A 26,689-nucleotide genomic window follows, 5' to 3' on the forward strand; every position below is an offset into this window, starting at 1 on the left:
GTAACCTTAATTGATTCGTTCGCTTGCGCTGGGTACAAATTTGTAGAGTAAACTCTGATTGGGTGGACATTCAAGCCTGGCCCCGACATTTACATATCGTCGATTATATATCTAGCGGAGTCTAACGCGTCATTCGTTAGACTAGCACCTCTTCGGTCTATTTAGTTTGGCTCAAATAGATTAATTCAAATATGTCCCGTCACTGGAGAGCTGTTTTATCTCGTCATCGGAGAGCAGATCGAATCCTATGTCTCATTTTTGGGTTCCATCCCATCTACTTGACGTGAGTAGCGCAATCTTCTTTACATATAATTGATACGAAGTATTTTTTTTTTTTTTTGGGTCGAACGAAGCGCGCACTTAGTGGGATTCGAACCTGAAACTTTTTGTTCACAGTATTTCTGTCTTAATCGGTAGACTAAGACATCTTCGTTTGATACGGGGTATCTTATTTCATATCAAATTTATACGAAGTATATACTCTAAAATCTTCAATTACTTATGAGTTCTTTCCATTGAGAAAACGTGATGTTGAAAGAGGAGTAGAAAAGCAAAAAAGCGTAGGGCACAAAGGGGGTGATATTGCATAGGATGGTGAACAAGTAGTAGTTGGTGTTATACGCTTGTCTTGTCGCTATTGTCCTCGTACTTCATACCACAAATACATATATGCTTCAATTTGTCGTGACTCTCACAAAAGAATACAAACGCTATAATAGTATTAATCGGAATGCTAATTATGCGATTTATAATCTCATTTAACAATTGTGCTTTCTTTTGGACGTTAATGGCCTGTTGTCTTCTCCACACACCTTTTCTCGCTTAACCCTGAATTCTTCCTACATGCCTCCTCTCTTTTGCTAAACCAATTTCAAAATTTACAAGTTTTTTCCTTTTTGTAAATAACTAGTGTAGATCCCGCGCAAATGCGCGGTAAATATAGGCCTTTTAATTTTTAGTGCATTATTTACAGATTTTAGATTTATATCTCACGAATTTTTATAAAAAATAACTAATATTAAAATAAATCAAAAGAAATGAATAATTCCATGAATTGTGTTTTTTTATGAAAATATTTTAACTACATCAAATTATTTTTAAAAAAATTCTTTTTTCCGTCCCGAAATTAATAATAGGAATACAATTGTTATATATAGATTATTTTAAATGGAAAATTAGCTTAATAAATAAAATCTAATTTATTTCCATATATAAGTTTGAGCATTTTGGAGGGAAAACTTTCGATAAGTTGTATTCTCTCAGTATATAGGAGGATTTATATTTTTTAAATTTGCATCTCATTAATATTTATCAGTTCACTCCATTAGATTTTGATATGAAACAAAAAATGGAAATGGAAAACTAATAAAAAAATGTATTTAAGTTGTGAATTTATTTTAGTGAATGTTTTTTGTCACGAAGCTAATAGTAAGAATGTGTCAAGTTATTCTCTACAGTAATAATTATTACATTACTGAAAAATTTAGCAACTTATACTTTATAGTTTAATATCAATTTTATTTTATTTTAATGAAAACATCATAATTATGAATTTATTTAAAAAATAAGAGTTTATTTATTAGAATATATTCATTGAAAAGATAATAATATAATGAAAGAAAATTTTATTTATTACCTTATTTAGCTAGATGCTTTTTGGAGGGAAAACTAAGAGAATTTGTATTCTCTTAGTAGTAGGGGATATATTCCTTATGTTCCGGTCATTTGTTGTCTTATTCCATTTTGAGTTATCTTAGTCAATTGTTGTCCTTTCTATTTTATAATCCTTCACTCCCTATTTATTCCACTCGTCATTTAAGAATTAGTCATCTCCTCTTTCCTTGATTATTGTGCCAAAACCAAAGAAAATAATTGACCGGAACGGAGGAAGTACATACTTTCACTTAAATTTTTTCTCAGATTAACTTTTTTTGATCCACTGGTTGCACCAGAAGTATCACGGATTAACTTTTTTTGATCCACTGGTTGCACCAGAAGTATCACGGTCTACCGGCTGATGAGAAGTCCTTTTTTTTTATTATTTTTTTTTTATCTTAGTCCCGGTTTTTCGGCTAAAAAGAGTTGAGGATCTGAATAAAGCCGTGATAAATTGAAATGAGCGGAAATTAAGTCATAAGGAACATGAAAAATCTCTCCATTTCTCTTTTCTCCCATAACTATCTTTTACAAATTGACATGATTTTCTCTAGACAAAATAAATGGTCTAGATTTGGTTACACACTTCAATCTCCTCTATTTTCATACTTTGTAAATTAATCTAAACTGTTATTTTTTTTTCCAAATTAAATCCTACCCGTTAACAGATAATGAAAAGAATGAGGTGTATGAATCCTTCTCAAATAAATTTTTGGATTACGTACACCATTCATTTTAATGTGCAAATCATAATACTACTGGGATATTATTCACTCTCATCAGTGACGAAGTTATAATTTAACCTATTTCTTATGCAACTTTGTTGGTATTTAAAGCTTTGTATGTGTGCACTCTAATTCTCGTCCTTTAAGGCCACATAAATCTCTTTTTTCACATATAGCTTAGCTAAGTCTATATTATGAAGCCTAAGTTGAAAACCAACAATTAGGTTAGGGCGGCACTTTCTCGAGTCAACAACACCTTTCAACATTAATTGAATAATCATTGTGCAATTATTCACTACCTTTACTTACTTCTGGACTACTGCAACTGTCTTTTAATTCTTCTCAGTTCTCACATACCTATTGCTCAGATTTTTAGATTTCATCATCTTTTTCTTTACGGCCTAATTTTATTTTGCCTCTAAAATATACTTACCTCAAGTAGTTTGAATTCATTCCAGTTAAGGAAAAGGAAAGTGACATGTAGTGGTGGATTTATGGGTGTTGGCGAGAGGCGAGGTCTCTCATTTTTCTGCTAAACAAATCGGAATTTTTTCGGGTTTTTCCGAGTATAATTTACTCTATTAATAGTTGTCCTAGAGAAAATCCTTGCTCCACAGTCCTCGACTTAAAACATGTTTTTAAAAGTGGCTGACGTTAAGCTGAGGTCCTTGTCAGTGGATAATGCGAGTGTGTGTAATGATTAACGAGTCTTAATTAATTTTACTCATTTTTAATTGTGCACGAGTAAGGAAAGAAAAACTCAATTTAAATTAGATATTAAACTACTCGGTTAATAATTGAGTTAACCTTTGAATTTTTGAAACATTACTCCATTGTTGAACATTAGTTTTAGGTCAAAGGCTTTATTTGACAATGCATTTCAGGTAACTCATATGACTAGTAGCTTCTTTGACCAAATTTTCATCTACCTTAATTTTTTGCAAGTGTTTGACAAGTAAACAAATAAGCTACTGGTTTGCCTGGAATCCAGGAAATAATCAGGGGGTAAGTTTTAATTGGGTGAGATAATTACTGGGAAAGTTAATTACTTGGGTAATGAGTTCCTTGATGATAGGTTTGACATATAAGAGTAATGATTACCGAGTAGATGTTTTACTCTCTTAATCATTACCTAGGGGGAAGGGTGGATAATGTATTACCCTTTCACGAGGGTAATAGATTCAGGAGGTGAATAATTACTCTCATGCCAAACATGGAAAATGCACCTTAATTATTACTCCTATATTCATTCCTCTCCTTTTACCCTCAATCCAAGCAAGCCATGGGTAACATTTGAGAAACAAGCTACCTGATTCAGTTTTATAGTCCCCTACCTTTTACCCTTTCAATTTATTGTACTAAATAATTATTAGGAAAACCTAGTTTAGATCCCGCGTAATGAATGCGCGGTATTTATAGAGTTTTTATTTTTGTATTACTTAATCATGCTAAATTAACACTCCATTAATTTTTCATATTTCATGTCATTATATTTTGATATGAGAAATAAAAATTGAACCGTAACCAAGAAAACTGAGTAAAATTCAACTATGAAATAATAGTGGTATCTCATTAATTGTTCATTTTTCTCGTTATTGTATTTTTTTTCGAGTAAAAAAATGAAAAATAATTCAAGAGAATTGAGTAATGTGTTGAAATGTATTTTTTAAAAAAAGTTTTTTTTATACCACAAAGCTAATGATTCCAATTTATAATTTCTCTCAATTTTTTTGTCATAAAAGTAATCAAAACGATTTATATTTTTGTTTATACATAGCATGAATAGTATGAGTCAAGTCATTCTCAAATAATAGTATTAATAAAGATTTAATAGTTTAAAATTTAATAGTATTTATACTTTAAATAAAATATTATAGTTTAGTGTTTAGTGAAAATTATATAATTTGATCAAAAGATTAATTTTAATGAAAATAATTATATAATAAAATTACATTTTTTAATTATCAATTTCCTTTATTAGTGAATACAATTAAATTATCAATAGTTTCCTTATTTAAAAAGATTCTTTTTGTAGGAAAATTTGTTAGTTCAGCTATTCTTTTAGTATATAAGAGATTACAAATAACCATCACGTATTTGCGGTTTTTTACGATGTATTTCTATTTTTTACAAATAACCCTCAAACCTTTACGTATACTCCCCAATCACCATCGTATAATTGACCCGAGACTCGTTTTTCTTATTTCCCGACTCGTTTAGTGACGATTTACATTAAATACACAAACGTTTGGGGGTTATTTGTAAAAAATGAAATACATGGTGGTTATTTGTAAAAAATCGCAAATACGTGATGGTTATTTGTAATTCTTCTTAATTATTATATCCTTTTACGTCATTTCATTCAAAATCAGTTATTTTTTCAGCTAATTTGTCAAACAATTTTTATATAATCAGTTACCTTATCAACTCTTAATTTTCAGTTACTTTTTCAGTTTTCAGCTACTTTTTCAGGTAATTTTACCAAATAGAGCTTTTAACCTCATGAAAAAGCTGCTTTTTTCAGGGCCAAAGTTTTGAAAACTCATCAAAAGCCATGTTAAAAATATATTTAAAAAATCTTAACACAAACATATTTACATTTATCATCTAATAATATTTCATAACATTATTATTTGATGGAGAAACTCAAAAAAGTAGTATGAAAACAAAGAAAACATGATCAAAGTTTGATATTGGAGGCTATAAAATCGAGTGTGTATATTAAACTGGATAGAATAAAATTATTTTTGAAAACATTGATCATCATCGTTAGTACATTTGCAAAATAAGTAAGTCTCTTGCTTGCCAAATTGCAAGACCGTTGCCAAATTATTTTTGAAAACATTGATCATCATCAAAAGATATAAAGATCTCATTTAAGAAGCTCATGGCTCAGTTAAATTGAAGCATATCTATTGAGAGGCAAATAGAGCGGTAGGTTGGCATAGAGCCAACTTTATTACACTTTCCTCCTTTTGATTTATGGCTAACCATTATTTTCGGGCTAGCCCCTGCCATGCACCAAAATAAAAATAAAAATTGCAAGATTGTTGTAAGATGCATAATGACATACGAGTACAAAAATAAAATATGTTGGGTTTTTTATTTAGAACCGTACCATACCATCCAAGATTTTTATTTGAAAATTTATGTTATGCGAAGTACAATTTACTAACCTAGAATGCCAATAAATCTGAATCAATTAATAATCCCATATGCAACCAAATGAGTTTAATTTGGTGTGGTGGTTGTTCATTTATCCCTTAAGCATGAGGTCAGAAATTTAATCACATTTCACATGTAAATGGAGCAAATTCTTTGGCTACCTGTTTACTTTTTCATGAGAGCACCCACGACGAGGAAATTATACATTATTATTGACGGTAAACCCTCCAATCTAAAAAAAATAAGAAAAAACAATACCATATGTATATGCTCAACCTTTCTAATGGCCATGTAGTAGTGTAGTGTACTCATTAAAAAATCTAGACACACACACAGAGCTTAGATCTTGAGTATATTCTGTGTCAGAAATAATCAGTTTAGTAGCATTATTCATAATTTCAAATGCACGGGAGATTAAGTTAGAAGCTGTCAGTCTTTAGGCCACAGAACTCTAGAATCATGACATGTTTATAAAGTCAAAAGACTCTAACCACTAATTAAAGTAACCTAAAAGCTTATTTAGCAGAAAGATAAAATATTTAAAAGCAAAATAAAACTAATATATTTGCATATAATGAGTCATATTTATATCTCATCTCCCAAGAAAACCTTTAGTTTTGCGTACATTAATAATCACTGTGACTAAAAAGAGTCCAGGTTTCAAAGATAAATCAAAGTTGCAATGATTCTTGAATGATAATAACCCCATCATCCCATTAATCACATCTATTCGCTTCTTGCACTCTTTGTTAAATAAAACAAAATCACTTGTACTTTTAGCTTTGGTTAAAAAAAGAAAAAACTTAATATCATGATTCATCACAAATTAGGTGAGAAGTGGGAACTCACACTCCCTTTTGAGCCGTTGCGGTATTAGAGTTCGAATCTATCTCCTGATTTTGCTTTTACTTCGTGCTTGTCAGCTAAGTACGAAGTAAAAAATAACGGTTGCGGTTCTCTCGTCATAAGAATATGCTAAATTGATTTTGAACCGACTTTCAAATAATCCATGATGAATATTTATACTCCCACCTTCGCGGGGTCACAAAGATCTAGAAAAGCAAATGTGACCATTTATAGGTATTATAATTGGATAACAAATGCATTCAAATGAATGGGTATATTAAATTGTTCATCAAAATAGAAAGATAAATAAATGAGAAAGCCCCTTTTCATTTAGACTTGATTCATCTGAATTTATAAGAGTTTAACTGAACTTATAAAGGCTTTAAATCCTGTTCTTTTGGAATAAAACTCGTTGAACTAGCCTAAATGAACCTGAACTGAACCTATAAGTATTAAAAAATTGAATTGAACTGAACTGAACTGATCTGAACTAAACTAAACTAAATTGATATGAACTGAAATGGGTTGAATCGACCTGAACTAAATTGAACTAAATTTTTAAGAACTGAGTTTAAGTTTAAAAGAGCATAGCCTAACTTTTCTAAATTTATAGGAGCTTAAGGGTGTGTTTGGATAACAAAAGTGGAGGGAATGAGAGAGAAGGGGGAAGGAGGGACGAGAAAGAGGAGGAAAGGAGGAGGAGGGGAAATGAGTTGTAGGAGTTTGAATATAATTTCCCTCTAAATCTTATTGACTATTGTGGAAAGATTCTGATTTGCTTTTGAGGAAGGAAAATAAATCCCTCCAAATCTCCATTCCCCTCCCATATTCATTTTCCTCCAGCCTATTTGCTATCAAAATAAGGGATTTTAAATCACATACTCTCCCTCCCTTTCCTTTCCCTCCAAATACCTCAATCCAAACACACCCTAAGGCATTGTTATCTTGGACAAAAATTGTCGGAAGTGAACTGAACTGGAAAATTTGTGAAGAGATGAACTGGAAAACTAAGTGTAGGGATTTTTGGTATGAGTCACTCACACAATAATAAAGATAATAAGAATCGGAAAAAAAAAATAAGGACACAATATTTACAAGGTTCACCAACTTGGCTACGTCCTCACTATAGTCGCACTAGGAATTTTATTGATCACTCAAATATAACAATGAGGAAATGAGGATGCTAATCTACGTAGTTTTCCTCTTCTTTTATAGCTAATGAAAAGCTATAACTCCACATATAATAAAGTACATGAAACTCTTCATATTGATTTCATGTGATTAATGCAAAGTAAGTTTCGTTGAGTTAGAATTTCATTTACGTATGTTTCTCATGAAACATTCTTCTCCATAATGGAGGGAATTAATTCTAACAATCTCCCACCTCCCGACAATTATGGAGGTAACACCAACTTTACTTTTCCACCTAATGCGACCATGTCTTTGCTCATGCTAAATGCAAGAGCTCAACCAAGGTACTACACAACCTCGACCCTTCACCATTCAAGTTTGTTCCCACCGACAACCATACTTGTCGGGCTTTATTCATCGTTTTTCGCGGCGTGCACTCCTACCTAAACGAAACACCCTTTCTTGCCTTATTAGAATTATTTGAATTTCCGCACACATTTGAGCGTGCCAGATTCACCTTGTGCATTCTCGGACCACCTTCCGCCTTCAAGCCACCAACTTTACTTCCATGGTGCTTACTGTAAGGCCCACTATGCATAGTTTTCGGATCCCACAGCAAGTCTCGTGAAACAACTTCATTCTTCATCCCCCCGCAGTTACGCTACTCATGTCACAACACCTGCAGTGGTGTACAAAGTTCCACTCTTAATCCCACGAGCTACCACTATAGCTTCCTTGACTATTTTCCAGGAATTTTGTTCAAAGACAACCTTGTAGCCTGCTTATCGAGCTTTCCAACAGATATCAATTTTTTTTTCAAGTTCGGGATGAACATGACATATGTTAGCTCCCACCTACCCCGAATCAGGGTACGGATTTTAACATCACATTTTCCCATAATCAGTACAGCTCAGTACCACACCTTTCACCAACAAACTTATGAAAGGAATAATTTTTATCTGGAAAAGAGTGAAATGATACACCAGAGTTTAATACCCAAGACTCAATAGGATCTTCGACATTCACTGCCAAATGATCACCTTCATCCTTCTCAACTAGCGCTTGTCTATCAAAGATTTCCCACTCCTCTTTTTCCATGGAATCCGGCTTAGCGCCTTCCAAATTAAGATGCAGATTCTTTGAATATAAATAGTCCATTTTCATTTTCCAGAAAGCAAAATCTTTCCCATCGAATATATCGAACAAAATTTTGCCTTCTACCATTATTGTGAATTTTAGTGGATCGCTCTTCCCTCACCTGCCCAACCGGGCTTTGATACCAGTTTATAGGGATTTTTGGTATGAGTCACTCACACAATAATAAAGATAATAAGAATCGGAAAAATAATAAGGACACAATATTTACAAGGTTCGCCAACTTGGCTACGTCCTCACTATAGTTGCACTAGGAATTTTATTGAGCACTCAAATAAATATAACAATGAGGAAATGAGGATGCTAATCTACGTAGTTTTCCTCTTCTTTTATAGCTAATGACAAGTTATAACTCCACATCTAAAACCCTTCTAAATGTAAGAACTTTGGAAAATATTGGGGTTGGCTACAGTAGGCCAGTGTTCTCGTGCCTATCACGAGCTCTACAGCGTTTTTCCTATTCATTCTCTCCTCCTCATTTTTTTAATCCCTAATCTCAATCTCTTTCTTCCTTACCCAATTACCCGCCTCCTTCTCTATCCTTCTCCTTCTCTTTCTTGACTCTTCGTCTCGTAGTTAGGTCCGCAGTGTTGAATTCGATAAGTGATTCTTCCTTCTCTCTTTTCCATTCACCTGGTTTTAGTTTTTCTATTAGTTGTTGATTTTCATTTTTTGATAACATATACTTTGTACATGCTTTAGTGACGAAGATGATCATAATGTTGGTGGTAGTAAATCAATTGAAGGGTGCTCTAGACCCTCGCTTATCCATTCCCAGATTTTCACACGATTTTAGATTTGGTTTTTACAGCGATAATGAAAACCGGAATCATCAACCTTGTGTGGGTCACTTAGGGTGATTATCTTGATCGTATTCTCACAAATCGTTCACACAAGACCGTATTTGTAACCTCCGTCATTTGCGACACAATAGCGGCCATGCCTCTTTCAATTTCATTTGGGTGTCTCTCTTCTTCCTCCTTTCACATTCATTTATTCAGCCATTTATTCATGTTGTACACCACTTGTTTGGTCCGGAGATTGCAATGAGTTTATGAGTAATTGTTAAATCTTTTTTGAAATTTTAGGGATTCAACCATCCGTTTGCAATCTTTCTATTTTGACTAGGATTGAGTAATGAAACTAGGATTGATTAATGGATATGAAACATTGATATCATCTCGTTTGAAAATATAGGTGTTGTGTACTCGATTCGCTACGTCAAACACGTATTTTCCTTTCTTAGTTTATGTTCCATAACCTGAGTTATGCCAACTGAGTACTTGGTGAGTCTCAATTTATGAGAGATGAAAATATGTTGAGTAGTTGAGGAAATATGTTGGTTACCTACTTAGTCTTTGACATCTTGCAACGAGTACGATTTTTTTGATGATTTTGTAGCGGGTTTAATATCCGAACTATGGAAATTTCTGATCTCACAAGCGCTCTTCTTTAAATAGTTTTGGTTTTAATTGTTTAGAATCTGTTTCTTCCATTTTGCGATCTATTTAAATCTGTTTTTTGCTTTACTATACAATAGCTTTCAAGGAACTGATATTGGATAAGTCTAAGAGTGGAAGTCGAAGCGACCAAATAAAGAAAGAAGAATGTGCCATTTTGCGGTCTATTAAGTTTTGAGGATACAATCAGAAGCAACTATCATCCCTCAGGTGCGTTTTTTCCTTGATGATTGATTCATGTATTATTGTGGATCGTGCCAAACTATCGGCCATAGTTCCTTTCTCTGAAATCCCTCGACACAAGTGTGAACTTTGCACTTCTTACAAAAGCTCTCCCTTGCACTCACTCAACACCGTCCCACACTCCCACAATATAAACAACTTTGTGATTTGTTTATATTTTTCTTGTGTTTGGTTCTCGTATGCTCAATTCATCACATACTGATTTCTTTGTTTTTAAGCCGCTCGGGTTTGATTTTTTGATCTGGAGGTTTGGTTCTTTAGATAAATTACTTTGGTGGGTATTGGGGGTAGGTCTTGTTTAGCTTATTCTTCTTGTGAATGGTAGGCTGAATTTTTTGCTTTATCACTTGAATTTAGTTTTGGTTTATCGGGAATTGTATATTGTCGATGGATATGGTGTCAAGATTGAGAATTACACTTTTAGTTTTGCCTTCTTAGCACTTGAATTTTTTGCTTTTATCACTTGAATTTAGTTTTGCCTTCTTAGCAATATCAATATACATGGATTGTACATGGATTTCTAAAATTAAATTTAAACTTTGGTGTACAATCAACTAATAAGAGTAATTAATCGTGTAATACTTGTAAGACGGTTCTTTTATGTATGAAAACACTCAGTTGTTACTAAAAGGACCATGTCAGGCTGTAAGACGGTTTTATTCTATAATTTGTGATTTACCAATCTACCATAGGTGCTTGAAAGATGGGTGGTTGAATTGGTTCTTCTTGGATTGGGTGATGATGGGAGTGTTGTTCATTGTATTCATGTTGAAGTTAGTGGCAGAAGTGGGAGTTTTGAGATGTTGGTAGGTTATTTTGATGGTGGTGATTACGTTCTTTGAAGGTTAGGTTGTTTTCAATAGAGTTAAACCATTTGTGAAAGATAATCACTCAGGTCCGCATTTAGTTGGCTTGTTGTCATAGCCATTTTTTAACAGTTCCTACTGTCACGGTGTCACCTCAGTAGTTGTAAGAGTCATCCTGGAAAAGCTCACTATTGCCCTCAACACTCTGCTTGCTTGTCATTTTTAATAGTATCGAAACTCCCATATTGATATAAAGGATACACTAAACCCCTGTTCAAATTTCTCACAGCAAAGTGTAACTTTTTCGTCGTGTTACAAATGAAAAGATCTGACCTTGTTCTGTGTACGTCATTTCTTGTAATTTTTCGGGTAAAGTTTGGTGTTTTTTTAGTGTTTCTTTGGGTAGTACTAATTTTGAAATTATTGGATATCCTTTTGATTATTCGTATCTGTTTAGTATCTACAATGGTGGTGAATCATCTGAGAGACGACGTGGCAGGTTCAATGGTTAGCCCCGCAAAGGAGGGATGATGTGGACTACATCGTGACTCACCCTTTTACGGAACCATGGGACCTGGAATTTGGAGAGGGAAAAAGTTGAAGTAAATGTTCAAGGATATCTGAAATGTAGTATAAAGAGTGTAGGAAGAAAAGGTGGACACTCTTTAAGAAATAATAATTCACGGTAGTTTTACAATGTTTTTGAAGTGAGTATAGACAAAGCTACCGAGATCAGATGTATGTTACTATACGCTTATCGGTCATCTTAACGGCTTTATTCAATTCTAAACCAAGAAAGCTCGCAAATATACCTGGCCATGGACGATGGTACTACCATTGACACTTTGTCAGTAGCAAGGCATGGTTACTATATGCAAAATGGTAGCACCACTGTCAGTAGCAAGAAGGACATGCCTTCTACTAACTGTATAAAATCTACAGGTGATGTGAAGTGTTGAATGTCACAAATTGTGAATTTGGACTAACAACCTTTTTAGTTAACTTTCTTTACTTCTTCATTAATCTAACCCTCTCCCCTCTTTCTTCCTCCTCATTGCCATCATTTTTTATACTTTAGCATAGGAGCTGCACATACCATTATCAAAGGCGGCGGTACCTCAAGGAGCAGGATCCTGCTATAAAGGTTTTATTTAATGATTAACAGCGTGGAATTTGTATTTTTTCACGTCGTTTAAAATTGATCCCTCTCTTACATTAATCACATGTCAATTAGTGTTGAGCCAGTTGAGTGCAGTTCTAAGTTCTAAATGGAGAAAAGGCAGGTGGGCACTTGTGTCTCCAGATTCAAAATTTGTTCAATTATGGTTATCTTCCAACTAAATTTTTGGAGTAGTTTGTCTTTATAAGGACTATTGAATCTGCTCTTCCCCGAGTTAATGTGATTCTATCCATGTCACAGGTAACCACAAAATGCAAGGTCAGGACAACACTTGAGTTGGAGTTATGACGAGTGACCACGGAAGTCGTTTCTCTGTCAATGGAAAATATTTAGCCAGTACTACTCTTTCGTTTAGTAGTACATTGGGTATGTATACTGTAATGTTGGGGTTTAAGTGTTGGCCAAATACGAAACTATTTAGCAACGAAACATTCTCAGAGTCATTCTACACGTTTGGTGTATAATGTGGGTCAAATACCGTAATGTTGGAGTGCTATACATAAGATGTACCAGTGAATTATAGCTAATTAGATAACGAGCGAGCATCTATAGTCATTATCTAATCTTGTTTTCGCTAAACAAATATGTAGCCATTATTAACAATTATTACCTTAGAAAGTTCACGTAAGGCAGAAGTTACATGACTAAATATTATATTCAGATCATGTCAGGCTAAATATTTTCTAAAAAGACGGAGATGGTCTTTGGGACTCCGCGCGCATCGCGCGCGGAGGAACAACTAGTATAATAAAGTACATGGAACTCTTCATATTGATTTCATGTGATCAATGCAAAGTAAGTTTCATTGAGTTAGAATTTCATTTACGTATGTTTCTCATGAAACATACTTCTCCATAATGGAGGGAATTAATTCTAACACTAAGTCCAAAAGAACAAAGCTTAATAATAAGTTAAACTCAACTGAACTAAACTTAATGGACCTAAATTGAACTGAACTTATAAGAAATGAAATTAAGTCCAAATGAACATGACCTAACTTTTTTAAACTTATAAGAGCTGAACTAAACTGAATATATAAGAGCTTAATTTTTCTAAACTGAACGTATAAGAGCTAAACCGAATTTAAAGGAGATAACTTTAAGATACCCAAAAAAAAAAAAAAAAAGTAAACAAATGACAGAGAGACGAAAAGCAACAATTTACGTAAATTCATAGTACTCTATTATAAAAAAAAAACTCATAAAATTAAAATATTTTAAATAACAGAAGGTCATTTTCGCCTGAAAGCTTCTGACGGGTCATACGTAACCCATTTACAACTAAATGCGAACATTTTAAATGGTACTTCCTCGGTTCCAATGAGTTGTGTACATATGCTTTATACACATATATCAATGCATGTCTTCTTTTGCTCATATCTTCAGCTAAACATTATTAAAAATTATAAAAATTTGATCTTCGTAACGTACTCGATAAGACAATTTCAAAAAAATATCACATAACTATCTTCTATGTTATATATTAGAAGTTATAATGAAGAATCTCATCATTTATAAACAGTGCCCAAAACGTAAACGTATACAACTCATTGGAACGGAGGAAGTAATATTTTACTATAAAAATGTGGCCCAGTTTAAATGATTACATTTTGCCATAAAAATAGTCACATAATTCCCCTAAAAGCTTTAGACAAAATAATAGGTCCGAAATGAGAATTAGTGTTTGAATAATGAGGCAATAGCTCACTATTTTAAAAAGGATTAAAGGTGAGTAATGATGAGTCCATGCACAATATTAATGATGAACAATTAGAAAAAATGAGACTAGAGAAGTAAGTTTTGTTAGAGGTTAAAAAAATGGGTTATGCTAAATACAACCCAATGGGTTGTATATAAGAAACTAAAAAAGGAAATAAATACTTAATATATGCATTAATTGCATCGATTTATGTGTAATTTGTTATATAATTTCTAAATTAAAACCAAATTTGGAAGGATATTAAATGCTTAAATACAACCCACTGGGTTGTATATAGCATTTCCCTAAAAAAATAATCACAAAACCCAAAGTGTCAAGACTGTCCTCCATTAAAAACACTTTTACTGTGAAAAGGGTAACACCCTGACAATCTTCCCTCTCTCTTCACATGAAACAGCATTTCAAGAACAATGACAAAGACTACTCGTAATATAAAGTCACAGCCTCCACCACTTCTTGTTTAACAACCACCTCCCCACTTCATTTCATTTCTGTGACCACCACATTCTATACATTGTATTCTCTTCACTCTCAACACTCAACATTACTCTTGTTTTTACTTGATTAGATTAATTGGAAGTTTAATAGAAGAAAATAATGGGTGTAGTAGATTTGGTTACTGTGTTTCTAAGGTTTTGTTTCTTGTTTCTTATGTTGCAAAGATCACATTGTGCTACTGTTGTAGTTGATGGAATCACACAATGGTCTAATCCTAAGGCCAACATTGGAGATACCATCAGTAAGTTACCATCCCCGGTAGTTCATCTGTTTTACTACAATGGTCTTACATTACAATGTGCCACTACATGATAATTACTGAATTCCTAGTTTTTATGTTACAGTTTTCAAGCACAAGAATGAGTACAATGTGTACATATTCAGGACCAATGAAGCTTACAACAACTGCAACTTCAGTCAAGCAACTCCTCTCTCAAACCCCAACTCAGCCACCTACACAGTAAGTCTCCAAACACATTTTCATTTCACTAATTCTCCCATTAAGTATAATTCCTCGTTCCGCCACTGCTTCCAGTAGTATTGTTCATTGAGACAATTCATCGAACACCTTGTATGCATTTCCACAGTGGCACCCATCAAGGCCTGGGACCTTCTACTTCGCCTTTTACAACGGCACAATCAAGCCTTGCCAACAAGGACAAAAACTAGCCGTTGTGATAACCACAATTTCAAATTCTACAACTCCAGTAGCAGTGAAACCTGCGAATCCCCCGGATATTCCGCCTCCAGCGACACCAGGAGGCGTGGTTTCGTCATCACCGGCTTACCCTTGGCCGTTCCAGCCAAGGGAGAAGGCTTCCGGTCCGGCAGCTGACTTAGGGGTTTTGGCCGGACCGGCATTGGCGCCATCTGGTCAGGCCGGAAGCATACCGTTTATAAATAGTAACCCGGCTGTACCACTGCCAACTGGTGAAGTGGACTCTGCTACTATTGGGCCCTTGCCCATTTCCGCTAATCTTGCTTCACAGGTATATTATTTACATTGTCTAATCTCTTTTATGTCCCCTATTTTCTATGAGTATTTCGTGCGTAATTATACAAGAGTTCGTGTACAACGGGTTTGGGTTTTTTAACCGCTTTTTTCCCTTTCTGTTTTTCAGTAAATTAAACTAGTTATGTGTAAACTGGCCTTACAAAAGAAAGACTTAACTCGTTTAGAAGGCGAATTAGTTTACTTTGTTATGGAGTGCCACTGCATAATTACATGGATAGAACTTGATTTTGGCTAGCATGTGTGTAGTATCCTTATTTTATGGAAAATTTTCAATACAATTCATTTTAAGTTTACAATGCAACCATTATAGGCAAGGAAAAATGAAAGGGCGTCATCGGGTGACACTCAATTTGGGCGTCACCCTCTCACATGGGGTGAGTGAGACCCCTTCAATTAAAAATGCATGTGAGAGGGAAGCACCCAATTTGGGCGTCACCGGTGACGTTCTATCACTGTCCTAGGCAAGGCAATTAGGCATTATACCTAACATTAAATGAACAATGTAGTATGAAAAGAGATCCGTTAATACGGTCTCAAACTAGATTTGGTGTGGTCTAATATATTGAGAGCTTAAAGGTTCAGGTGCTGAATTTATAGGACGTGAACTAAACTTGTAAGACCTGATCGGACCCGACCCAAGACGTACTTGTATGTAGTATGTATATATGATGTTAAATTAGAGAAACTTCATAACATCAATGTGCAGTAAGCCCAAACTCATGTCAATAAAGATTGGATATATCTTGGTTTTGTAATGATGGTCACCACATGGTTAGTTTGGTTTCCCGGATTATTATACTCGTAACAAATTCTTATGCATCTTTTACGTCTTGCAGGGAGTGAAGGCTTTCGGGTTTATCCAAGGTTTAATATATATTGCTTTTGTAATGATGGTCACGGCATGAGCAAGTTTCTCTTATGTAAAATGGGATTCGGTATGAAGTAGCTTAGCTAAAATGATGTAATTTAGACTAGAGTGTGGTTAAAGTAGCTTTAGAGGTAGGTTTCTCTTAAAACCGTTGTAAGTTAAGACTTCTTACAAAATTCCTTCCATTTGCTGTTGTTTTAAACCTTATTTAGGTTGTGAGTGTAGCCTTAACTTACAACGGTTTTAAACGAGAATATGTTTAGTTTTAGTGGTGATTAATGATAGTACGAGCTTTTGGACTTCTCTTTGAAACCATCGTCACCTGTGAGAACTTTAGGGAGTCTTTCCTCAATATGGGATGAATGTGAACGTGGATGTGAAAGTGCGTTTATGTGTGATCTACTGCACTTCGAGTTTGATCATACGAAGTGGTACACTGATACCTCATAGACCTGTCAAAACTCGACCCGACCCGTAAACCCGACCCGACCCGACCCGTTTTCTTAGGGTTATAAACCCGGTTTTCTCGACCCGCGACCCGTTTGACCCGAACCCGAAATGACCCGTTATTTTAGGGTCGAGACCCGACCCGAACGGGTCGACCCGTTGGGTCAAGGGAAAATCATGAATTTTATTAAAAATATTATTATTTATATATTATATTTGAAAATATAGTTAAAAAATTATTTTTTTATTACTTAAAATTAAAAATTCAACTAAAAAGTCAATTTTATATAACTTTTATAATATTTAATAATAAAATAATTATTAAAAAAACTTTATTTTAATAATTATATCAATATAGTTATTGTATATGATGAATATGACTAAAATAATAATTTAAAATATATTTAATTTAAAAAAAAAATATTTTTTAAATTAAAAAAATCGTTTAAAAAAGGCGTTAAAAATTATTTCTTGACCCGTATTCTGACCCTAACCCGACCCGTGACCCGTATGACCCGACCCGTATCTGACCCGACCCATATTTGACCCGACCCGTATTCTGACCCGACCCGTATAACCCGACCCGGGACCCGACCCGCCCGACCCGTTTGACAGGTCTAAATTACCTCACCATCTCTTTCCGCCGGATGGTGATGGAATGCCTATTATAGACAGTTGACACTAGTATAATCTTTCTACTTGTAGGAATTGTCTTTGTTATTTAGTCTAAACACAAATACGGAGTATTAGGAAGGGTGAATGAGTAGCAACGGTGAAATAATTAGTACAATTAGTTTCAATCCATACCGATAAAAAGCTCCTTGATCATTGAGAAACAAATAAGCAGCTTCATATGTGCACTATTGAAGATGTGGTAGTTTAAAAGTGTGGTATGGAATTACAATTATTGTTACACAAGTTTTCATCGAAGAGAGACACTTTTCATCACTGACTGAAAACGGGTTAAATGTCGCCATTTTAACGATAAATGTGACCATTTTAATGACAAACAGTTATAGCTAGAAAGTTATTTTGCTAACTTTTTATCTGAAAATAGTTACATTCCGTCTTAAATGGATCCCATTTAGCCCCCGTTGTCAGCTTGTGACGAGATGTGACCCATCTTCAGCAAGACCTTACTTGAAATGAGAGTAATTATTAAGAGAGTAATGAGAGTTAAAAATAAGAAGTAGGAGGAGATTAGTGCTTTGTGCTGGTTGTGGAGGGTGGAAAGAGGAGGTGAAGAAATATTTCTCATTATTCTTTCTATCCTTGTTTATAGCTTATATTGTTAGCAAGTATCCCGTGTAATTAGATAAGATACGATTGCATATCGCTTGTATTAATACCCTTGGAAGTATCAATAATAACCACTGATTAACTTTCCTACATGGTATCAGCTTTGTCTAGGTTTAATCGATCCTTCGCTTCTACACCTTCTCTTTCGTTCTAGTCACGACAGCCTTCTCATCTCGACCTTACGTCATCAGACCTCGTCACCACCCGCCATGACTAATCCGAAATGTTCTTCCTCTTCCTTTCACTCGGCTCTTGCCGTGGCAAACATCAAAAATCACTTTACCGTCGTTCTCGGGATGGATAACGACCAATATCCTCTTTGGGTTGCACTTTTTACGAATCAGGCCAAGTCGGAGTGCTGCACTACGTCGTCAAGCCAAAATCTGGTGGTCCCAAACCACCGGCTACCGATGAAGAAAAGGAGATGTGGGATGTTCTTGATGCCACCGTTCTATAATGGATCTACGCTACAATTAATAATGACCTTCATGAGACCATTGTAGAAGAAGAATCAACTGCAATGGAATGTTGGAATCGATTACGCGATATATTTCTCGATAATCAAAATTCTCGGTCTGTTACTCTTGAACAAGAGTTCTCCCACACCGCTATGTTGGATTTCCCTAATGTCGCCGCATATTGTCAACGACTCAAAGGTTTGGCCGATCAGTTGAAGAACGTTGGTTCCCCTGTAACCAATAACCGTCTTGTTCTACAGCTTGTTTCCGGTTTAACTGAAGCCTACAACGGGGTTGGTCACAATAATTCGGCAAAACACTCCTCTTCCTCCTTTTCATCGTGCTCGGTCTATGTTATCGCTTGAAGAAGCAGGGCTACCTAAGAGTGCCCCAACTATTGCTTTGGCACTCTATGCGAAATCCGGGGATGATGGATCCTCTTCCTCTATCCCTGGTCGTCTTTCGTCGCTTCCTCAAGGTAATAATAATAATAATAATAATAATAATAATAATAATAATAATAATAAGAAAGGAAAAGAAGGCAAGGGTAATACTGGTGGCACTAACGCGTCTGGTTAGGCTCCTTCCACTGACGGTCAAAGCTCTATGCAAGAAAGGATGCAAGGGTAATACTGGTGGCACTAACGCATCTGTTCACCATACATATGACCACACATATGACCACACAAAATCCACATAAGCGTTCACCCGTACTCGTAGCCACCCCATAGTTTACCGGTTAAGAACAATAGGCGAAGATTTTAGAATGGGGGAGCCTTCTCACCAAAGCCAGCCTCCTATTGTACTTATGCCGGGTTCTTTTTATTAGACACACCTAGGTTCATTTTGGTTCAGGTTCTAAAATCGTCACTCTGATACCACTTTGAAATACTCCCTCTTACCCGGCCAAGGTAATTGGGAGCGCTACCATCTCGGTTTCCCGAGATAGTGAATCGGAAATTCAATTAAGTAACATTTTATTAAAGAACATGTTTAATGAATTGCATAAATGGATAATACAAAACTAAATATCTCAACTATTACAATCATTCTAAACAAGTCTACATCTACTATCACATGTCTACTCGACTTGACTCCATATATCCGTGGCACCGCCCATATCCCGATCTTCATCATCATATCCAAATTTTTACTCCAAAATGCTCCCCATATGATCGGAAATATTATTGATATCATCACAGACCACCCCAATTAAAGAAGGTGACAATATACACATAGCTAACAAACGTCAGTTTCAATAATACAAACACTCACAAGATGACGTGTGAATATGAATGCAATGCAAAACTAAATCACACGAGTCACAATTCTCCTCCACCACAACTACACATCCATCTCAAACCCGGTGACGACATCACAACGCGCGCCGCCACCAAACAGCCAGACCGCAGCCCTTAAAACAAGGACGCGGGACGCACCCATGGTACCGAGCCGGTGCACTAACCAGATCCCTGCCAGGCGTCGTGACACCACACGAGTCCCTCCATCCTTAAGCCATAAACATGCACGTCCTCCTTGAAGTCGGAAACTCCAATAAGCGACCCAGGCGTAAAACGGTCTCCCGAATCGCCTTACGCCTCCTCAACAACCACACAACACAACCACAACTCCACCAACAACCTCCATAAGTTAGGATATGGTTTCTCAATTAATCAACTCCACCAACACAACAACCTCCACCAACACAAACATATGAATTAACACCATATAGTGTCTCAATTAATCGTGCCTTTTTAATTCATGTGTTTGTAACGTGAAGTGGCTTTATGATTCCAAATTCTAACGTCATTTCACATGGCTGTATAAAAGATTAATTCCTTTGGAAACAAAATATAATCAAACAAGGTGACCTATAAATAAAAATACAGTCGGGGTTTGAGGGTGAGATGCAGTATAACGAGTGTTTTTATACAATAATTTAGGAGGTTACTCTAGGGGTAATATTCGTGCATTTTCTAATATTAACGGAGGTCTAGAGGTTGTTATCTTATATTATTGTGGGGTTCCGAATTAGTATTTATTCGAGACCGTTACATTGTACATTTATTATTATTATAGTGGATTCTAGTATATTTGGCTAGTAGATTTTACTTCCAGTTTGGAAGGTTTTGCCCTAGGTTTGACGCTAAGTACTACTGTCTCATCTTATTATTACTTACTTTTACAGTTTACATATCGATTGGTTGCTTCCATTGCATGTGGGAGATTGACGCTAATTTTCCAACAATGAGCTGCTTTATTATGTAGCATTAGTTTTTTTTTTTTTTTTTTTGGTTCAAGGTCTGTTGTAGCTTGAAAGAGCCAAAAAGCTCCCCGTCAAAACCCGCATGTGCTAGGCTTGGTCCCATCAAATAGGTCCATTTGCGTGTCTTGACCCGGCCCAGCCTCATGCATATTGGTTGCTTCAGGACATGTCCCTCGGTGTGGCTAGTACTCTATACTGTCGGGTAGTGCAAATTACATTTTCTCATTTTAATGCCTATTGCCCAAACCTGACCCAATCCATAATCACTTCTAACTAGTTTTAGACCCGTGCAAAAAATGCACGGTTGTTCTTGAACTTACGATATTTAGATGGTAATTAATACTAATTTCTCTGTCTAAGTGAATAAGTAAAAGTTGAATAATAAAAGGGCGCTACCGGGTGACATCCAATTTGGGAGCCACCTCTCACGTGGGATGAGTGATGACCCCTTCAATAAAGAATGGATGTGAGAGAGTGACACCCAATTTGGGCGTCACCCGGTGACGTGACGCCCTATCACTATAGTGATTGAGTGTATAATAATACCAAATATTGTTAAAAGTTAGATCGACACAAATATATATAATTGCACTAAGTTGAATATTCGAGAACTTGACTATATATATATATATATATATTGAAATAATTTCGATTTAATCTATTAATTAATAACATCTACTGAAAGTTGTATAGAAACGATAAGTAATCTCTAAATTTTAAAATATTTATTTCTAAATTACTTTAGATGTATTATAGGTCTACATGTTATTGTCGTAAACCAAAAGTACGTATCTTTTAAAAAAAAATATTCACCTATTATAATTTTGAGCATTTTTGTAGATTTGATTTTGCTCTAATAAGTTGTTAAATTCGATAACTATTACATGGTAATACCGTTACTGTAAAATACTTTTTTTTTCCGACATTTATACGTTTTTTTGTAAAAATGTTACTAACTCTTTACAAAGATTTGTTTATGCGACTCGTTTAGGAGGGTATGGCCATTTAGTAGTGGCCTCTATTTTAGAAGGATCAATAGCCACTTAGGTAGCACCAAAACGGATTCGAATACGTGACACGACATCTCATCAAATGTATAACACGAGATACGTTATTTAAATTTAATAAAATATATATTTTATAGTTATAATTAACGTACTATTTTTCTTTTCTTTTTTGTAAATGTATTTGATATTAAATTTAAATAATTGAAGCTAAAATTTGACTGGCTATAACTCTTATTCTCATTTTTCACCCAAATCCGTATTCTAATCAATCTCTTTCAGTATTTCGACATCTCATTCCTCGTTAATAGGTATCCGATACATTTAGGCGTAACCGCGTGTGTCCTAGAACCCGCTAATAATAACTCGCTAAGTTAATAACTCGCTATAATTTTCACCTAGAAGAAAATTAACTCACCAAAGTTACTCTAGTTGTTCATTTCATACGCCGCCCTATTTACATTTAATTTTCTCTTGTTCTCTATTTTCACTCCTCCTCTCTTTAATTTCATTTCTATTTTCAAAGTTAATTTTGAATCATCATGCATGCTTATCAGTATTGATGTAGATCCATCAACATTTGATCTATCTAGGTAAATAGTTTCATACCCTTAATTAAACTTCAAAAAATTTCTTTGATCTATATATCAGAATCAATTTTTATAGATCTTTTTATTCCTTATTGGTTGCATCAACTCAAAGTAATTTAAATAAAATTACGAACTAATAATTTTTTATATTTTGTTGCCTGTTGGTTGCATTTTTTTATATACAAATAATGTTTTTTTTTCTATTCTGTACATTTGAATTTTTCATAATTATGAATTAATAATGTTTTCTAAAATACGCTTATCATCTTCACAATTACGAACTAATAATGTTTTCAATTTTCTATTATGTACATATATTTTTAATAAACTTTGTTCACATTCGAAATTTTCAAAATATCCTTATCATCTTCACAATTTATCCTTATCATCTTCACAATTTATTCAATCTAGATCTGGGTATTTAAATGTCAAAAAATATGGAAAAACTTGTACCCATATCAAAAGTTTTTTTTTTTTTTTTAACCATCAGTTTTTTTTTTAACGTGATATAGAGTATAGTACTATAGTATAGTATACTGTTAAATTCTTCATCTTGAAGTGTGTATGTGAATAAAATTCCTTGAGAAAACGTGGGTAAGGATATGTGGACCCATATCAAAAGTCTTTTTTTTCTTTCCCTAAATTAAGTAGCCAATTAAAACTCTCTAAAAAACCTAGCTTTTATACTAGGTAGATTGGCGCATTGTAATTAAATATTCACTGGTACGTTAACCATTACAAAATCAGCTACTCTTGCTATAGACGGATATATCCGTCTATAACTAAAAACGGGTCAAATAGCTTGAAAGTGGTGACATTTTTGGCCCCCACCACCCCACTTGTTGCTTGTCCTATTAGGAATAGAGTAATTCTACCGTCCTCCCGGAGGACGGTACTCCTCACACACAAGCCATTATAATATTCCACTTGGGTGAATTGTGTTTGTGTGTGAGAAGTACCGTCCTCCACGAGAACGGTAGAATTTTTATTAGGAATATGGTATTGTATTTGACCCGTCTTTAGTTATAGACGGATATGTGCCGTCTATAATGAGATTTTGTGTTACAAAATACAAGCATCAATATCGAGATGTTTCACTTATAACTAAGAAAAAATTATAAATTATACGAATAATAAATGTAACGACATTTTGGGCTAAAATTTGTGGTGAGCTCGTTAACACTTCATAACAATATGTGAGGTACTGAGAACAATACTAAAACTTGGGAGAGACGATCTTTCAATAAGTTAGTGAGAGACCAGTCTTCCGTACCCTTTTATTTATATTTCGTGACTCTTTTATTGTTGATCGTGACCTAGTAATTCTATACCTATTTACATAATAAATGTACCCATTTTATCTTTAATCATATTTTGTACCTTTATTATTACCACTTTTTCTTAAAATTGTAAAATAGTCTCTTAATAAACTTATTGAGAAACCGTCTCACAGAAGACCTAGGCTCTGTTTGGCAAAACTATCTGAAAAGGTAGCTGAAACCTGAAAAGGTAGCTGAAAATTGAAAAACTAACTAAAACCTGAAAAGGTAACTGATAAGGTAGCTGAAAATTAGAAGTTGATAAGGTAACTGATTATATAGAAATGTGTTTGGCAAACTAGCTGAAAAGGTAGCTGATTTTGGTAAAATGACGTAAAAAGATATAAAAAATATTTAATATTAGAATAAAGGGGTAAAAAATGGAAAATAAGTCATTTCAGGTACCTGATTTTTCAAATGCTACCTGAGGTAGCATTTCATTTCAGGTGCCTTATTTGACCAAATAAGCTACTTGCCAAACATTTGCAAAAAATAAGGTAGTTGAAATTTTGGTCAAATAAGCTAGTTTGATCAAATAAGCTACCTGAAATGTCGTACCAAACAGAGCCCTACTCCGAAAACAATATCGGATAGTTTGGGTCTAAGGAGTCTACTCAGCACTGAATTTAAATAGAACAATAATTTCATCGAATTTATAAAAGTGTCTTAGATTAAATTTCCACACATTCGAAAAAAAAACAAAAACATAAATGCATTTGCAGGAGAAAAACATGTCTAACTTCCAGCAAAGACCAAAGCAATAGACCTTAACCAAAGTTGTTGTCTTTAGATAACCAGATTCTTCAAGCAATGCACATGTGCCTTGCGTATCAACTAATCCGTTGCCTTTGTGTTTCCACACACATTTTCCTTGGATTTTGGGTTTACTTATTAATCCCCAATCCATTTACTTTTTACCAACATATCACAATGCCATCACTTGTAACAAATTTCCACAAATAAACAAAAACAATGGAGCTTGAAGTAGGGTTAAAAATAACAAAGAACGTAGATGAGACCTGTACTGATTTTCGACTAGCTAAGGATCGAGGTGGTATTGTTTTCGTATCAACCGAGACCGATACCATGTTTATCCTCACTGCTCATCTTAGAGGTATCACTTCTTATAATCACAGTGATGTTTACCTTTTATTATTATTATTATTATTATTATTATTATTATTATTATTATTATTATTATTATATGTTTTATTTATTGACGGTAATAAATGAGTGTTTATCAATCAAAGGGTCGCCTTACACGATCTATTTGTATGATTTGTGTATTTGTTGGTATTCTAGGGTATAAATGGGAGAGTATCAAGATCGACATTAATGATGATGCAATACTTACAATTAGTGGCGAAAAACAGGTGCAAGAAATGCTAATGGGTGGACTAACGATACACAAGAAAGAAATTGAGATAAAAAGATTCACCAAGGTGTTCCAAATTCCTAATGGTGTTATTTTGGATCGAGTCAAGGCCAATTTTAATGAAATTGATTCGATATTGACAATTTACATGTCTAAGTTAAAAAAGGGCATAGTTGGAGGCAACATCCAAGAAATTAAGGAAGAAATAATAAAAGGGTCACAAGACAAACAAGGAAGTAACAATAGTAATGAAATTAAAGACGAGACACAAAAATGTGATAGAATAGAGGAAATACACGAGGAAAAGGAAGAATCAAGTCAAAGTAATCGACATGAAGATGGGGAAGATAATAGAGAACGGGAAGCGGAGAATGAAACGAATGAGGAGGATAGAACAAGAAGTGATGACCAAAATGTTATGGAAAAAAATAAGAAAAAATGTTCGTTGTTCTTTTCCCCTTGCTTTTTCGCAGGAGGGGCTTTTATTGTGTCACTTGTAGTGTTAGTATGTAGTTTTGTGAAATTGAAAAGGTGATAAAAAGCCGTATTGCTATACATAATTGGCTCAAGTTCGATTTGGTTTTTGCGTACAAGCTTCTTATACCTATATATACGGAGTATATCGGAGATGAGAAAGCCCAAAGGAGAATTTGGTGTATTTGTCAATCATAGATATTTTTTTTTGAAGGGAAAACGTGCCATTTTATTTATTCGCCATTTGAAATCAAAACGACATCATCGTTTACTACATCCGAGACTAGCTCCGGCACCGTACCTACCCACATTCTAGTAGAGTAATCTACGGGAAGTAAATGGGCTAGGCAGTGGGCCGCCCTATTCCCGTCCCTACCAACAAAATTAAAAACAACAGAATTAAAACAACTAGCTAGACTTAAAATCGACCGTCCCACGTTACCCAAGTAGTTCAACGGAAAACTCTCCGCCTTCATCATGGTCACAAGCCGCCATACAATCCGATTCAACCACTATGTTTTCGAGGCCCATTGGGCGAGCCATTCTCACCCCGAACTCCATAGCTCTCGCCTCTGCAATACCTGGCTCCCACCGTTCTCTAATTTGCTGCACCCCTGCCCACTCCACTACTCCAGTATAGTCACGGACTATCGCACCCAGACCGCACCCAACACCTCTACGTCAGTGTTGACCTTTTTGAGTCCTTCCTGTGGCGGCTTCCATTTTGCTACCTCCACCATACGATCCCTCCTCTGTTTCATGCCCTTCCCTTGAACCTCGTTCCATGCCCGCCAATAACCCCATGCGGTTTCAACCTCTCGGCTAGCTGTCCACTCCTCCCCACCGTGTAGCTCCTTGTTCCTCTGGTTCCAAATAGCCCATAGGACCATAATCAGCTTGCTCTGCTCATTCTCTCTATAATTGTTTAGAATGTGGTCGATCACGTCCAGCAAAAGCAAGATTCGATCCCAAACCTCATCGACCTCCATA

General features: G+C 34.9%; 2 protein-coding genes and 1 long non-coding RNA gene across 3 annotated transcripts; all 3 read left to right on the forward strand.

The window, feature by feature from the left end:
* The first annotated feature begins 9,564 nt into the window (after positions 1-9,564).
* Positions 9,565-12,923, forward strand: LOC141658817 (uncharacterized). The gene is made up of 3 exons (XR_012549452.1): positions 9,565-9,640; positions 10,219-10,348; positions 12,608-12,923. It is a non-coding gene; the product is annotated as an uncharacterized LOC141658817 (long non-coding RNA).
* Positions 12,924-14,439: 1,516 nt separating this feature from the next.
* Positions 14,440-16,770, forward strand: LOC141586940 (uncharacterized). Its single transcript, XM_074408351.1, has 4 exons — positions 14,440-14,825; positions 14,929-15,044; positions 15,172-15,573; positions 16,436-16,770. Exons 1-4 carry the CDS (start codon positions 14,684-14,686, stop codon positions 16,502-16,504), a joined length of 729 nt encoding a protein of 242 aa, XP_074264452.1. The 5' UTR covers positions 14,440-14,683; the 3' UTR covers positions 16,505-16,770.
* A 7,774-nt stretch (positions 16,771-24,544) lies between these two features.
* LOC141658818 (uncharacterized) lies at positions 24,545-25,849 on the forward strand. Its single transcript, XM_074465616.1, has 2 exons — positions 24,545-24,964; positions 25,153-25,849. Exons 1-2 carry the CDS (start codon positions 24,823-24,825, stop codon positions 25,758-25,760), a joined length of 750 nt encoding a protein of 249 aa, XP_074321717.1. The 5' UTR covers positions 24,545-24,822; the 3' UTR covers positions 25,761-25,849.
* Positions 25,850-26,689: the final 840 nt, after the last annotated feature.

This window comes from Silene latifolia, chromosome 6 (assembly GCF_048544455.1).
Source record: "Silene latifolia isolate original U9 population chromosome 6, ASM4854445v1, whole genome shotgun sequence".
Classification (NCBI taxonomy): Eukaryota; Viridiplantae; Streptophyta; class Magnoliopsida; order Caryophyllales; family Caryophyllaceae; genus Silene; species Silene latifolia.